Below are 17,556 nucleotides of genomic sequence, written 5' to 3'. Positions count from 1 at the left end.
CCGCGCAAAAATCCAGACAGACTTATCACTATAGGGCGCTCACAGAGCGGAGCTCTAATAAAAATTGGTAGAAAAAAATGTTCAGATTGTAAAAGTTCTAACATATGTGACTTACAGGTCATATCTATAAGTATATACATACACTTGACCTTCATACAATGCTTATTGAAATATCAAAAACAAAGACAGAGTGTAATAAAATGATTTAATATGTAAAATTATAAATGTCAATGGTTTAACAATTGCAGAACATTACAAATTACTGATTTGTAATATTAAATGTGGTGCAGTTTCAAAGTAATAAAACGGTTTAAAAGACATTGGATTTACATTTTAGTCATAAGACCTCCGTCTTTATTTTTATATCTGTATCACAGGTGCCACAGTTTGTTTGCGCTTCATCTGACGATTTTTTTCTGCTTTTGCCTACTTTCACTTTCAGTTTCCCTTTGCTCTTTTTCTTCCTTCCTTTACTTGAATCAACCTCTGCATAGCAAGACGAGTTTTCTATTTTGTCAAAGTCCTCGTCAACTGGTTCGAACTTGATGAATGGCAAAGCAGTGTCTTCTTTGGGTAGAACAACAGAAGGTTTGTAGTTGTGGGATAAAGTTTTATGTGAATCCATGTCGGACACCGAGGTGAATTCCTCCCCACATTCAGAACACATGAGCACACTTTCTTCCATCACAACACTTTTCTCAGGCTCTTCGTTGTACCGTGACTTTCGCACATAGAACACAGAATTCTGATTTAAGTTCACGTCTTTTTGCACTGGGGGACTGTCACTTGTTCTTTGATTGCCATTCAGCCTGGCTTGAACTAACTTTCCATGGTCTATGATGTAAACTGTGGGTGGTGGATTTTCTTCGATTTCCTCCTCAATTCTAAAATAGATGTTCATGTAGTTTTACATAAAAAGGAAAAATGTTAAATTGTTGAACATACTCTGCAAATGTTCATTATAATAAATACTCCTGAAGATTACTATCATCTTTAAGATAAAGATAACTTACCTTTGATCTTTTGGTATAATGGCTTGCCTTGACTGAATAGCTGCCACTATTTAAAAAATAAACTTGTTAGAACAAGCATCAATATCATCAATGAAGTAGTTCAATTTTACATACAAACCCTTGGAATGTATTTAATATTCAGTATAATGAACTGAATAGGCCAAAAAATTCATTAACAAATTCAATTCATAAAAAGAACTCAAAAACTATAATTTATTCTAAAATTGATAGGATCTATTATTGTTGAAAAATTGTATATAAAAAAAAAAATAGCTATGAATAATGTTTCAATAATCATTATTTTTAAACTGCCTTTGTTTAGTAACTTGTCAGAAAATGTTTGGACAATGCCTGATAAAAATTTGAATAGTAAATTCCTCTGCATATTACATGTAAATGAATACAGTGATATTTTTATAAAAATAACCTTTTTCCTGAGGTATTAATTGAGCTAGGGTAGCCATCTCCTGTCGAGTTTTCAATGCCATCATTTGCATGGACAGAGCATAATGGGAACCAGGCAACCTGTCTGATGGACCATCTATAAATAGAATAGTTTATAGTTGTAATGATGGACCATCTATAAATAGAATAGTTTAAGTTTGTAATGATGGACCGTCTATAAATAGAATAGTTTAAAGTTGTAATGATGGACTGTCTATAAATAGAATAGTTTAAACTTGTAATGATGGACCGTCTATAAATAGAATAGTTTAAAGTTGTAATGATGGACCGTCTACAAATAGAATAGTTTATAGTAGCTACAACAGTTTAAACATGGCTGCAATTAGAACTGGGAAGAATTCGTCTATAAATAGAATAGTTTATAGTTGTTACAATAGTTTAAACATGACAGCACTGAGAAATAGGAAGATTTAACCTCAACAAATAACTTTTCCAGGTGTACTAGAGTAAAGATAATTAACAAACTAATTAAGAACCACATTGACTGTACTTTAATAACTATTCTACTACAGTTATTGCCGAGATCAAAGAGATGCCGCGGACATTATTCTCCAATATACCACGAACGTCTTCAGTAAATTATCAGATCAGAAATACCTATTTGTCTCGCACTGACTATGAAAGTACAACTTCAAACCGTAAAAAGTTTTAAAACCATGTCAGTTTCACGTGTTAGTTCCAGTCAAAATGATGTTTATTGCCTCAAATGTTTATTTTTAAGAGATCAATGCGGCTGTTCCTTGCACCTCCCTAGCATTTTTTCACTGCATGTTTTTACATAAAATATATATCGTGTAGTAGTAATAATCGTATTAAATTGCCTTTATAATATTAGGAACATGATTCAAAGATATTTTATAAATAAGATAAGAGTATTAAAAAACCAAAGAAATTTCTGTCATCTGCATGTGATTCCTTTGATCGATACACATGTAAACATTACCAACAAAACCATTGGGGTTACACGGAACAGCCGTCAAAATGACCTAGATCGTCTCTCTATAGGAGAAACGATCCGTAGAAATACTGGGCTGTTAGTAGAATAGAAATAAAGTTCTTGTTATCGTGAATGTTGCAGGATTACCTCCTCGGTCTCGAAATGTTGTTTGAAATATAAAAGCCTCGGCTAACGCCTCGGCTTTTATATTTCAAAACAACATTTCTCGACCTCGGAGGTTATTCTGCAACATTCACGAAAACTCGTACTTTATTTCTTAATCCAAAGACAACCAATTAAAATTCACTCAATTTTATGATGTCTAGGAGATGTGTATTTACAAAATATTGAACACAGTCATAGATTTTGATATAAAAAAAAACCCATTTTCTTATTGTCATATCTAGTAGATGGAATACCTCGAGGCACCGGTAGATTTGCTTCAGCCATCATTGCTTTATCTCTTTCTGATTTCATGTTAAGCATCATAGTTTTCTCTGCATATTTGGACCTTCTTACTGTAATAACAAAAATTAACATTCATTTATCAAAAGAATTGTAAGGAAAACTTACCAGTAAACACTGATGAAATTTATTTCTAGAAAATTGTGTTTATAAACAAAAATTCCATGTAAAGTAAAACACAGTTATAGCAAACACATTTAAAATGAATTGACCCTTACGACGAAATGATTTTCCTTATCGTTACTTTATTTCATGTTGTAAATAGTATGGAAATAACTAATTACGCTTATAACGAAGCAAAATCGCCCATCCCTGGCACTTCGCTATAAGCATGTTTTACCGTAATCATTGCTAGTAAATTAGATATTTCATCTGTCTTTCAGTTCAAATTTATAAGAGATATAAATTTACTCATTTACAATCTATATTTCCACTGCCAGGACTTGAGCTTCTCTCTGGTGAATCCTTCACTTTTATATCTGTAAAAAAATGTTTCATACCAAACATAAAAAATCTGATCTATTACAACTAATATTTGACCAATTAAACTTTTGCAGATATGTGGATTTCTCATTCATTCAATGATGAATTCTACATACTGTAGAAGCAGAAATATTTGTTAAGGATTTAATATTGTTTTTTTCATAGGCAGTATTTATACTGATTTATAAATCAAAGAAATAAAATCCATTACGGAGTTTTAACCCAAGTATTAATGAATACAAAGAGATCAAGATATGATGAAATTAAATGTCAACAAAACCTTCTTTTGTTTAAAAACAACAAAACGTTGACCCAACGAAAATATGCACTTTTACAGTCTACCATTTGCATATTAAAAAATCACAATTATAAATGACGTAACAATGATTTGCAAATTCTCACTCTACAGGACCAGTACACGCTGTACACCAATTGTATTTCAAAAAATTACACCAAAGGTCATACCCTAAAAACATAGGTAATCATAGATTACTAAGCTCACCGAGACGGAGCATCACCATTATGAGACATCACCTTCATAAGACCACCTTTATCATTTTATATGAAAATCATACTTTATGATCTTGGATATTCATGGATTCTGTTTTGACAAAATATCGTATATCATCTGATAAATTTTTTTTATGATAATCATATGTTCATATGTTAATCAATACAATGATATAAAATTAAATATTGTATCATGTCATATTTATAATATATATCATATAAAACAATAAAATACCGTAATAAACAATAATGAGATATGATATTGTAATGTATGATATGACATTGTATTGTGTTATACCTTATTGTATTTGATCACATAATATCATAAAATATAATACAATATAGTATTATATTACAATATCATATTACATAATACATCATAACATTGAAACATATTATATTGTATAATATAGTATGATATTGTATTGAATGACACTGAAACATATTTGATACATTATATGATATTATATCATATAATACAATATAATTTGATTCTTATCAAATGATACAATATTATGTGATAAAGCAAAATATTATAAAATACATTATTATATTATACATATTGTATCATATGACACAATAATATATATTACAATATAATATAATACAATTTCATGTGATAAGATAATATATCATATAAACCAATATCATATCATACAATATCGTATGATACAATATTATATAAAATTACAATATCATATAATACAATTTCATGTGATATAATTCTATATTACTGAAACCAATATCATATTATACAATATTGTATGATACAATATTATAGAATATACAATATTGTATCATAGGATACAATATAATATTTTGCAATATCTTATGTAATTGTATCATGTGATAAAATAATAAATTAAAAATACAATATAATATTATACAATATTGTATCATAATATACAATACTATACATAACAGTATCATGATACAATATCATATCATAAAATATCCAAAAAATTGATACAATATCATATCGTATTGTATAACTTTTTATAATATAACATATGATATCATATTGTATCATATCAAACAATATTGTTTCATATCATACAATACTATATCATAGGAATCATGTTATATAATTTATCAACAAACACATCTATCTATCGAGCTGGTTTGAGTGAGGTAGGAGATTTCTTTAGCATCCTTGATAATGGAGATCAGGCTCTGCATATAAAGCAACCTCTGCATTTAATTTATAATAAAGTTAAATCAACTATGCAAGCTATCATCTATAAAACATGTGACCTGTTCCAAAAAACTAAACCTCATCCAGCATCCGAAACCTATGGCTCAGATTCAGCATTCAAGCCCATCAGGTGCATTGGTATCATAACACGCATCATCCATGCAAGTTTGGTGAAGTTTGGACCAGTAATAACTAAGATATCATCATCAGAGGGCACTAGCAATTAAAACCTTAACTTCCTCCAGCATCCGCAACCTATGGCTCAGATTCAGCATCCATGCCTGTCAGGTGCATCTGTATCATAAGACACACCATCCATTCAAGTTTAGTGAAGTTAGGACCTGTAATAACTAAGATTTATTTTTTAGCATCCTTGATAATGGAGATCAAGCTCTGCATCTGAAGCTACCTCTGCGATTCATTCATATTACAGTTAAATCAACTATGCAAGTTTGATATAGTACTATCATCTATTAAACATGTGACCTGTTCCTAAAAACTTAACTTTATCCAGCATCCGAAACCAGACTCAGCATTCAAGCCTGTCAGGTGCATCAGTATCATAAGACACACCATCCATGGAAGTCTGGTGAAGTAAGGACAAGTAATAACTAAGATATCATCATCAGAGGGCACCTGTTTCAAAAACTTTATTTAACCAGCTCTTAAAACCTTAACCTCCTCCAGCATCCGAAACCTATTGCTCAGATTCAGCATTCAAGCTTGTCAGGTGCATCAGTATCATAAGACGCACCATCCATACAAGTTTGGTGAAGTAAGGACCAGTAGTAACTAAGATATCATCATCAGAGGGCACCTGCAACAAAAACTTTAACCAGCTCTAAAAACCTTAACCTCTTCCAGCATCCGAAACCTATTGCTCAGATTCAGCATTCAAGCTTGTCAGGTGCACCAGTATCATAAGACGCACCATCCATACAAGTTTGGTGAAGTAAGGACCAGTAGTAACTAAGATATAATCATCAGAGGGCACCTGCAACAAAAACTTTAACCAGCTCTAAAAACCTTAACCTCTTCCAGCATCCGAAACCTATTGCTCAGATTCAGCATTCAAGCTTGTCAGGTGCATCAGTATCATAAGACGCATCATCCATACAAGTTTGGTGAAGTTAGGACCAGTAGTAACTTAGATATTGCTATCAATGGGCACCCACAACAAAAACTTTAACCTGCTCCAAAAACCTTAACCTCCTCCAGCATCCGAAACCTATAGCTCAGATTCAGCACTCAAGCCTGTCTGGTGCATCAGTATCATAAGGCACACCATCCATGCAAGTTTGGTGATGTACGGACCAGCAGTAACTAAGATATTGCTATCAAAGGGCACCTGCAACAAAAACTTTAACCTGGTCCAACAACCTTAACCTCCTCCAGCATCTAAAATTTAGGACCCAGATTCAGCATCCAAGTCTTTCAAGTCCATAAGTAGGTCCAGATGCATCACCCATGCAAGTTTGGTGAAGATAGGACAAGTAATAGCTTAGATACAGGACCTGCAACAAAAACTTTAACCAGGTCCGGACGCCGACGCCGACGCCACCGCCGACGCCGACGCCGACGCCGAGGGTATAGCATAAGCTCTCCTTGACTTCGTCTCGGTGAGCTAAAAATGATAATCCAGATATGCATATTCCTTCTCCATTTGACTGTTACTAGTAGTTCTCTACATATACCAGTCGCATATTGAAACCAATTAATAACGTACGTGATATATTCAGATAGCACACTCCCAGTCAATTTAACCCTTTGTTAGTTCTACACATACCAGCTGCAGTCGCAGTATTGTTAGACTTTGACATGAGGCGCTGTGACTGTCTGACGGGGGCAATGGGCGGGGCCGGGACACTGGCACGGTACGCTATATCGCTGCCACGGCTCTGTTTCGGTTTCTTTGAGGAATGCTTCTTTAATTCTTCTTCCAACATTTTCTTTTGATCATCCTTACAAAGTAAACATGAAACATAGAAACAGGTTTTTTTTGTGATTCATTACCTTTGCAATTTTAAAAGAATAGATAAAAAGGATAATGCAAAGTACCTCTTTCTTTAATTTGTTCTGTTTACATTGAGCCTAGAGAAAAAAAACAAATGAAATAATTTATCAAGCATAAAATGCAGCAATATAATCATTTCACTGTATTGCTTAAAAAGAAAAAGTCATAATATTGATTTCTTACTGATCAAAATAAAAAAAAAATTCTATTGGATAAAAAAATTAAAATCATTAACAACCTTATATGCCTCTCTTGTATGTTCAGGTAAGTCTCTCCATATTTTTGCAATCATTGGAGCTCGTAAATTCCATTCTGTCAAATAAATCATAACAAAAATATAGTTTGACTTTGATATCTTGAACACTGATATCTCGAATACAATGGATATGTCGAAGTGATTTGTACGTCCCAACCACTTATTTTTCAAAGTATTTTACCCTCAATATTTTGAATCCTTAGACATCTCAAAGTTTTGAAGGTTCGAGATAACAAAGTTTGACTGTATGATATAGTTAAAATATGCAGTGGTAAAATGAACAAAAACCTTCCTTTCATTTATCTCTATCACGTAGTACATGTGAGACTTCTGCATTATCAAGTTGACTGGGGTTTTCTATTCATTTCTCGTTTTGCAAAAAAACGTCTACATGTATGTAGGACCTAGACAGGGTAACCTCTGACACATGTAAATAAAAATATAACTTACGTGGGATTTTTTCCTTGAGATCAGGATGTTTTTTATTGCTATATAACACTGGTGCATACTCAGCCATGTCTCCCAATGCTTCGTCCGATTCCCATCTCTGTGGTATTAAATATGTCAGAGAGTTTTCTGTAATCACAAAATTAGTCATTAGCCAAAGTATGACTTCAGCATTTCAACACATTTCTTGTAATCATAATAACAATTTCCTTATTATTAAAGGGCATCAATTTTCATGGATTTTGTAAAATTCAGAGGATGCAGGATATGTTAGTTAATACACAATGGTTCTATGAATAAAACCTGTACTCACATATCTTTCTTCGATAAAACTCAAATTTTGAGGATTTTCGACTCATCAACAAAATCCACAATTATATAAATGATGTTCAACTGATATTAATGAAAACATGATACATGAAGGGAATTAAACAAATTATCTTAGTAGTTTGAATGGCTATTCAATTGAATTTTATTGTACATTGTAATACAAATATTGTTACGCTGACCTGTTGGCATGATGATCTTTTTGACTGGTACTCCTGGTCCAGGTTGGTATTCGAAAGTGTTCGGTGAAATTTCAACTACAAAACACAGAGAACATGTAATTTATGAAAACATTTAACAAATAACGAGTTATTAATGTTTTCATTTTTTAAGGAGGCTGGGTGGTCAACTAATTATTTATCAGATTTACCTTGCAATTTTAAATATGATATTTTTTTTTTTTACTATAAACTATTTTACAAAGGATAGTCCCTCTTTAATTTTTAAACTGTAATAATCTCCTTGAGAAAAAGAGTTCTGTTTAATTATTTAAAGAAAATGTTTAAATTCAAAAGCTTAAATATTTGTAATTTTAATTTTTTAAACAATACATTGCCTGTTAAAAAAAAAAACTATTCTTATTAAAACTACTTGTACGTGAACAATATTTTGTTAATAATGACATTAAACTGACATTACCTTGTTCCTTAATACTCTCTGAGAGCACTGAGGTATCGCTCAGTAATTGCTTGTATTCTTTGGAATCCTTGCTCACCAGTTTTCCTTTACCAGCAAATACAAAGAATAACACATATCAATCATGCACATGTATATCAATTACAAGAATACAAATCTGGATTAGAAGCTTCTTTTTTCGTTTTAATCAAATTTGTATTATGCATAGAACAACAAAAGGTTGTGGGGTGATTTCAACCCCTCCTCCCACCCTCCCCACAGAAAATTCAAAGTTAATTAATTCACAAACAGCAGTAAAAAATTGCCAAAATTACCATTAGGAGTCAGACCCCTGCCCACTTACCCCTTGCAAACAAAATTTACCCTCAGACATCGCATCTGGCAGTACCATCTATGTAAAATTGAAAGGTACCTCATTCACATAAAATGTACTATGTCTAACTGCTTATTTTTACTGAAAGTCTGAGCATATGATACCATGATTGTTTCATATGCTCAAACCTTGAGTAAAAATATACAGAACATTATTATCCTTATTGGGAACACTGTAAAGTATCATCCTTATTGGGAACACTGTATTGTATCATCCTTATTGGGAACACTGTATAGTATCATCCTTATTGGGAACATGTAAAGTATCATCCTTATTGGGAACACTGTAAAGTACCATCCTTATTGGGAACACTGTATTGTATCATCCTTATTGGGAACATGTATAGTATCATCCTTATTGGGAACACTGTATAGCAGTGCAAGTTTGCAGTAATTATATACAAGTACCTGCGTATCTAGTACTTACTGAGTGACTGTAGCCCTTTGATTAGTTCCTCGTCCTCCTGAGTTTTGCGGTTCATGTCCCTCGTCTTTTCTTCGTACATGGATTTCCGTGGCACAGTCAGCCTTCTCTTTCCATTCAATTCAGCTATTTCTATGAAATAAATCGAAAACAATGCATTCATAGCAATTCAATATTTTTTATTTGGAAATGAAAAATCCGCTCTGTTCTGACAAAGATCATCTATTTCCATATATGGTTAATCAGTAAAACTGAATTTTGTACAAATACAGATTCTGAACAGCTTTTCGCTTACAAGGTAAAGTTTTTAAAGGGTTTCCAGCAATACGTTACATTTTTGGGAAATAGCCAACTCTCATCTACTGGCGATGAATTCTAACTTTTTAACAACAATTTCCATCTTGAATTCTTAAATTCATTTATTGTTAAGGTTTTGAAAAAGAAGTCAGATCAAAACAATTTGTTAATGACCTTACTGGCCCTATAGCTGAAGAAAATATCCAGATTTTTTTTCAATTTATGATGTTAAAGTATATTACTTTACATGTATACATAAACTGTAAGCCAACTTTTATTTTAGAAGTTCACTTTTTCTACATTTCATACTTCTGCAATGACACAGTGGACTGCAACAACAAATTCCCTTTAATTTATCAGATCTGCCTTAAAAAAATTTATGAACAGAATTTTTCCTGTACAATGTTTCACCTTGCTATAGTATTGTAATGTTCGTACATGTACATGTATACCTTGCTCTAATTCTTCACTACTTTTGCTACTCAGTTCTTTCCACTTGTCTTCCTCAATAGGAACTTTATTTGATCCTCTTCTTCTCTCATTAAACTCAGATAATTCTGAAACCATTTGTTTTCATAAAATGACTTATAATATCACAAGAGAAGTACATTCTATTTATGAAATGCAAGCCTATACATGTACATGTACAGTCGTTACTTTTGTATGATATACATGTCAGCTGAAAGGACAAAAGCTGTAATCACATTGGGATGTCCTGATACATGTATATAAACATAACCAATTTGCAGTCATTTTTTACCATTTTTGTTAAGAATGATAAAAGCACAGCCAATTTAGTCACTATTTCTTAACAGTTCGTGTTGATTTTGACACTAAAAGCATAGTTCTTACCTGTTAGTGATAGTCGTGCCTATTATTATCTCTTACCTGTTAATGTTAATAATGACGTTGAGAGAATTGCCGATTTGTCACAGTTTTCTGAGGCCCCGCTCTCAGGAGGAGATGAGGTACTGTCAATACTTTGATTGGAATGTTCTGAGGTATCAGCTGTAATTAAAATGCAAACTGAATATCTTTTTATCATTAAGTACTTCACTGTAATTGCACTACGGCCAGTTCATCTACACATGAACATGCAACACAATACACATTTATTGCATGATGGTGAGGGAAATATGAAGATTTATTCCCCCAAGAAAAATCATCTTTCCCGAGGGCTTTGCCCGAGGGAAATATAATTTTACTGGGGGAATAAATCTTCATATTTCCCGAACATTCATGCAGTAAAAGTTTTATTATACCGAACAACAAATGATTATACAACAGACGTCAATTTTTAATAATTTTTGACTTGTCGAAATCAATAACGTTGTGATCTTTGGGTTTTTTTTCTAATTGTCTATCTTTGTTTTCATATATTGGAATCAAATATAGTAAAATTGATTTTCGTAACATAAAGAGAATTTAAATGATTAAATATTTTGGATTTCATCATATTTGTCAACATAGTATACTCATATTGGTTTTTTCATACCTTTGGGATGAAAAAACCCGAGATTTCCAAGGATGAGACATGATATTTATTCCCTAGGAGACACAACGTTTTGTTGCCCAGGCACGTGATTGTCTAGAACTTATCAGATGTTGTGTTATATAGAATAATCATATTGAGGTATAATAATAATTTTTGTAAATGTATTACATGGATCATCATAAAATTTGCAAAATCTTCTCTTTGTGTAATTTATATAAAATATCTTAACTAGATATTTCTACATAGTTTTTATACTTTGTCTGATATATACAAACATCTCAGCTGAATGTTGAAAATGAAAATTGTTTTTAGACTTCCAATGTTAGTTTAATGTCAATATAGGTGTGTGTTGGATGGGGAGGGGGTGGAGTGTGTGTGTATATGTTTGGGGGGGGGGGGGGGGTGGGGCTGGTGTTACACATGGTTGCAACTTGTTTGATATTGTTTAATCAAAGTTCAAATAAATTACCTGGGCGTTTAAACATGGTTTTCAGACTGTCTATGAACTCCTCATCCTCCTCTGTCTTTCTCTTCATTAACTCTGTTTTCTCTTCATATCGAGATCTCTTTCTTCCAACAAGTCTTTTAACTTCTCTTTTGTTTTCTACTTAAAAGATAATCATGTTTTAAGATGGTTTTAATATTATGTCTTTCATTTGTTTTCTGTTTAAACCAGGTAACTTAAAGCATACATTAATGAATTTAAGCTTGTGTCAGTTTGAATACATTTACATCTCTAAATGAACAAAACAAATTATCTGCAAGAAAATATATTAATCACTATTGAAACCATAGAATTTTTTATAGAAAATATAATAGTTGTAGCACCTAAAAATTATCAAATATGCCTCAAACTACATGGTAATTATTCAAAAACAAGTCGTTTTAGCTAACCTTTTGTCTCTGGCTTTTCTGCTGAAGACTGCAAAATGGATATGTACGTTTCTTTTGACTGTCCTGATAATAAAATTAAAGGAATGGAAATTAATAGACATAAATGTTTACTTTTTTTATACATGTAAGTTGCATTTACATATCATCAATAGATCAGTCAATTGACTGTGGTACAAAGAAAAAAATTCTTGATATAAGTCTGTATTTGATCAATGAAACTCCAAATCCATGCAACCAAAAGTCAAATGCTTAATATCATCTACGGATCAATCATTTACACAAGGACAAACAATAAACTATTGATATCATTCTTAAATGTCATGAATTATGACTATGGCCTAATAGGGTACAACAGAGCAAGTTCAAAATGAAAACTGTGTACCAGTAAAAAATCAGCCATTTTTTTCAACATATACAGCGATCCTTTTTTAGTACAATACGTATACGGATATATAGAAAAAACTGGGATGCAGCAAAGTTTTGTTGAGTCCCAAGCAAGATTTTTAATAAATCCAAGCAATTTTTTACCTTAATTAACAAACGTGATTATAATGAATTTATAGAGCAAACCAATTCTGAGTCCTGCAAAATTGAAAAATAATGAAAATGACACCTTTTACGGTGAATTGTTCATTGATTTGAAAACTTAGCAAACCAACTGATGCAATTGTTTGAAACATATATCCTTCGATTTTCCATCCCATCGTTAAGGTTTTCAGAGAAGGTATTTCATTTTATGCCTTAAAAAAAGGTAGTAATGTGGAAGGAAAAAAATGTATGTAGTGAATTTGCTACACCTGTTGTTACGAATTTGTTATACGAATACAAGGAATTATGGATATAACAAGTAAATCCACTTGTCCCTAGGACTTCACTCTAACCGAGTTTTACTGTATGTAGTTATAGCATTTGGACTTATATTTCCCAAGTGAACAAATGATATTAAGCATTAGTTTTGTTTTTCAAACATATCACACTTATTGCAAATGATTCTGTTATGATTAAATTGATCAGTAAAATCTTACCACCAGATTTGCTTGAGTACAATTCTTCAATTTGTTTCAGGTCTTCTTGAGTTTTCTGCATCATGTTCTTAGCCTCTTCTTCATACCATGACCTTCTTTTCCACATTCCCTTATCTTCATCTGAAAAAAGATTCATTAAAAAAAAATAAAGTTATGGAAAAAATCCTATTCTCCTCTCTATTTATCTCTTTCTCTCTCTCTCCTTCCTCTCTCCTCTCTCTATTGCAGAAGTAAAATCCCAGAAAGCCATTGCTTACCTAGAAACCAGGTTTTTCTGGTTTTTTCTTTTGCTTCAGTGCTACGATTGCCGGTTCTTCCACGAATAGATTTTGAAGCATCTCCTATAAAGGTACATGTAGTTATAGAAGAATCTTCTCAACAAATCATGTACTGCAATTTACATGTAAGGAAATATTTACAGACTAGAAATAAGCCTGATAACATATATAAAAAAAATAATAATATTCGTGTAAATCATGATAATACATTAAATAGGACATGTCATAACAAAAAACAAAATTGCACAAGTAATAAATGAAACAACAGAAAAATTACAAATAACAAACCATGAATGATGGAACTTAAAAATACAAAAATGAAAACTATTTCAATAATAAGAAATCCACATATACATGCCTGAATATAAAAGAGCATCATTACTGTGAAAATAGAAAAAAGTGTTTATAATGAAGACTTCAAACTTAAAAGACATAACATATGGCTGTACAATCTAACATTGGGCATTGTATACAAATAAAAACACATATATCAGTACCTTTGATAGGTTTTTATCACATCATATATCAAAATCTAAAATACCTTCAAACTCTTGTAAACTCATCAGATTTCCAACTGGAACATTCTGAAAAGCATCTGAATTTTCTTCAAGGCTTCGTCTGTTTCAAATATAAATTAAAAGATGATAAATGTTGAATATTCTTTTACGTGTCAGATCATATGTTGAATACTCTTTTATGTGCATATATCGGATATCAAAGCATATTCTTGTTGATATAGTTCTCTGTGTACATACCGTTTCCTCTTGCTAGTACTCTGAACATGGTTGGAATATGCTGAACTTTCATCCTCTAGGGCTTCAGATTCAGTTTTTATCACAAAATCCTCTCCAGGTGCAACTTCTGTTGTTCCATCTTGTGCAATCAAATTTCATATAAAAATCATCTTTTTAACCTGATAAAAACTGCAGTGCAGGTAAGAATAGACAAGTTTATATACTGGTAATGACCTGATGAATATTAGTTGTTTGAAAAATTGGTTTAATTTTTAAAAAAAAAACCAAATATATTTGGGATGGGTGTGATAAGATAAGAATCACTAAATACGTACTAAATGTATGTTTGAATATCTTCTGCATCATTGTTCTCTTAAAATACAATTTACCATAATACAACTGCCTAATTGCATTCATTATTCCATAAAAGCAATAAGTCCAATTTTTTAAATTAGGCCTATTAAAAAAAATTGTGTGTTTAGGGTAACACTGATGAAAAAATTAGGTTAGGTAGGTAGGGATTTTTTTTATTTTTATCATATTTTTTTCTGCATGAATCCTAAGAATGTTTGTTTGTGTCATATTTAAAAACAGATTTTTTAATAGAAATAATATAAAATTCACAATCGGATAAAAACAGACATCTAAAAATGGTAGGATCAGGGCATTTTTGTAGGTTAGGTCGGGTTACCCTAAACACACAACCTTTTTTTTTTAGGCCTTATTAAGAGTTAAAGTAAAAGTGAAATGCAAACACACAGGTAAAAAAACAAACGTGCAGGTAAGAAGCTCAAAAACATCTGATCCATTGTATTACACAGAAAGAATCACTAAAGTTCTCCACAACTGGAGATTATTCTTTCACTCCCATTGCTTTGTTAGTGAATTTTGTATCAATATGTTTGAAGAAAAAAAAAACATCAATTAAAGTACATACTGCTGCCCCCTTCCATGTAATTGGAGTCTGAACCCAAACCATTGTCAGTGTCCTCCATCTTGATAGCTGTGCCATCAAAACTGTTGGTGTCCTCTGAATTCCAAATAGTTGAAAATTCTTCAGGTTCAGTTTTCACTAAATAAAGTACAGCAGAAAATAATGCAAAATGATAAGTGACAACGATACTGATGACACATGTTATCATAAAGATGAGTAGATTTAACATTGAACAAATTAATATTTACCTTGGCTGATCATTGCGCTTTCTTCATTCTCTTCACATGTTTCTTCTATCTGTCTTGCATCCAAACGTCTAACACGCAACTTCCTTTTACGTCTAAATTGAAAAATCAGTATAAAGAAATCTATATTTAATAAAACATGCACCAAAAAGAGTTAAAATTTACATGTATATCTATCTATAAAAATATTCGTATAAAAAGTTTTAATATCAAATATCATAATTCTTTTTTTAAAAAAATAACACTTGTGTTGCCATACCTGTTCACTTCTTTGTGCACAGGTGGTTCTTTTGGTTGTGAAGAGTCTGAAACATCATTGTCACCGGTTAAGCCAGAGGCATTGCTGGAAAATGCAGCTATTGATTCTGAATTATTTGAAGTGGGGTCCTCTTCTGAAAAATTCACAGATACAATGTATATACATAAAAAAAAAGAACAAAATCAAAAATTAGCAATATAAAAGTTGCAATTTAAAAATTTAATATTGTATGATTCTCTGTCATGGTCAGGTGCTGAAATAGAAAGAGCAGATCTCTATATCCTATGGCGTATATCCCTATGAAATACATGTACATGTAGCATAAAAATAATAAATGCTGGTAATGCAAGTATCTCATACAATCTGAGCAAACAAAGCTCAGATTACTGATTATTTCAACATGCTTAAGCAATTATACGTCATAAAACTACCTTTCAGCAAATGCTTAATTGCTCATAGTCCATATATAAATAAGCTATTCACACTAGTTCTAAAAACGCATACTTCTTCTAATGAGTAAAACATCCTTTCAATTTCAGTTTACTGAAAGCTCTTAGCCTTCTTTATGCATACAAAGATTTCAAATAAATCCCTTTTAATCACTGTGGTGTAGTGCTGCTCATTAGCATAGTAAAACTTTTTCGAAAATGTTGAGAACCATAAAAATGTATTTCAAGAATGTCATGCTTCTAATAGATAAATGACACATTATACTGCTAATAGCAAATTCTCAGTGGAGTTCTTAAAAAGTCAGACAACACTAACACTAACCCTACAATCTGACGTAGCAATCACTTTCAAAGAGAGGGAAAGAACTCTGTATTAACGGCTTAACAAATAACCAGAATCCAAGGAAGTCACTGAAATCCTCTCAAAATCTAGCAAATTCAAACAAAAGAGAGCAGTTAAATTTAAAGCAATTCATTATCATTATTATTGATTATTCAGAGTTTTAAAGGAAAAATTATTAATCGTAACTTACATTTAAATAAATGCTTACATTTGATATAATTTGCTGGATTTTGAGATGATTCTCGTTATTTCCTTGCATTCCAGTTAACTGCGACACTCATTTAATTATAAGCTGTGTTCATCCCAACTGTCACACCTTACAACAAATCATTTTTAAGACGTGGTACACATATCTTACCTCGTTCATATTTGATATCCAATACAGCCTCTGGATTGACCGTGACTGTATAGTCCTCCTCATTATTGACTAATGTATCATTCGATGAATAGTTATAACTTCTCTCATATTCTGCATCTTCAATCTCCGTTTTTATAAATACTGAACTGGCCTCCATTTTGATTTGGTCTTGACCATCTATTTACAGTTAACATTGTAAAAACAGAACATGAAAATAATGAACAATCACATTACTTATATAAATTTCACATCAACGGCGTTGAATATTTATTTCCTACACTATCTTTATTTCGAAGCCATAACATGGAATTCCACGCTTTCAACACATACAAAAAGGTGCATGGTTAAAAAGAAAACATTACCTCTTTTTCCTTCACTTTGATGGCTTTCAGTGGATGAACTTTTAATAATTAGAGTATAATGTTCTCATAAAGCACAATGCATACACGAAACAATGTTTTTACTCAGATTAAGCTATTATTTTCTTTTTTGTTGGAAAAGATAAAACAAAACAAAAATCTTGCTCAACACCGGAAGACGACAACTGACTATAAAGTATGGAATTTTTGTTTTCAATATTGTAATGATATTTCTAAATTCAAATATGGTACAGACATTTTGGAAGAAATCATTTATAAAAACATTATTGTGATATAATATAATATTAGGTAGTGTTGAAAAGTATTTTTGATGTTAAACAC

General features: G+C 31.6%; 1 protein-coding gene across 4 annotated transcripts; it reads right to left on the bottom strand.

The window, feature by feature from the left end:
- Positions 1 to 191: 191 nt before the first annotated feature.
- LOC105330857 (golgin subfamily A member 6-like protein 24) lies at positions 192 to 17,409 on the bottom strand. Of its 4 annotated transcripts, none has more exons than XM_011432783.4 (25): positions 17,218 to 17,409; positions 16,856 to 17,032; positions 15,706 to 15,838; positions 15,450 to 15,541; positions 15,205 to 15,339; positions 14,289 to 14,406; positions 14,075 to 14,151; positions 13,513 to 13,596; positions 13,256 to 13,375; positions 12,231 to 12,293; positions 11,806 to 11,943; positions 10,730 to 10,849; positions 10,294 to 10,398; positions 9,548 to 9,676; positions 8,752 to 8,841; positions 8,295 to 8,369; positions 7,789 to 7,914; positions 7,321 to 7,394; positions 7,127 to 7,159; positions 6,855 to 7,029; positions 3,300 to 3,359; positions 2,835 to 2,933; positions 1,441 to 1,554; positions 1,014 to 1,059; positions 192 to 884 (listed from the first exon to the last, which is right to left on the bottom strand). In XM_011432783.4, exons 2-25 carry the CDS (start codon positions 17,010 to 17,012, stop codon positions 338 to 340), a joined length of 2,910 nt encoding a protein of 969 aa, XP_011431085.3. In that variant the 5' UTR covers positions 17,013 to 17,032; positions 17,218 to 17,409; the 3' UTR covers positions 192 to 337. The 4 variants fall into 4 exon arrangements, with proteins under 4 accessions (XP_011431085.3, XP_019923923.3, XP_019923922.3 ...); XM_020068364.3 differs by having other exon boundaries at positions 8,752 to 8,835; XM_020068363.3 differs by having other exon boundaries at positions 11,806 to 11,940.
- Positions 17,410 to 17,556: the final 147 nt, after the last annotated feature.

The sequence above is a fragment of the Magallana gigas genome, chromosome 2 (assembly GCF_963853765.1).
Source record: "Magallana gigas chromosome 2, xbMagGiga1.1, whole genome shotgun sequence".
In the NCBI taxonomy this organism is placed as follows: Eukaryota; Metazoa; Mollusca; class Bivalvia; order Ostreida; family Ostreidae; genus Magallana; species Magallana gigas.
This window is presented reverse-complemented; position numbering and strand designations above follow the sequence as displayed.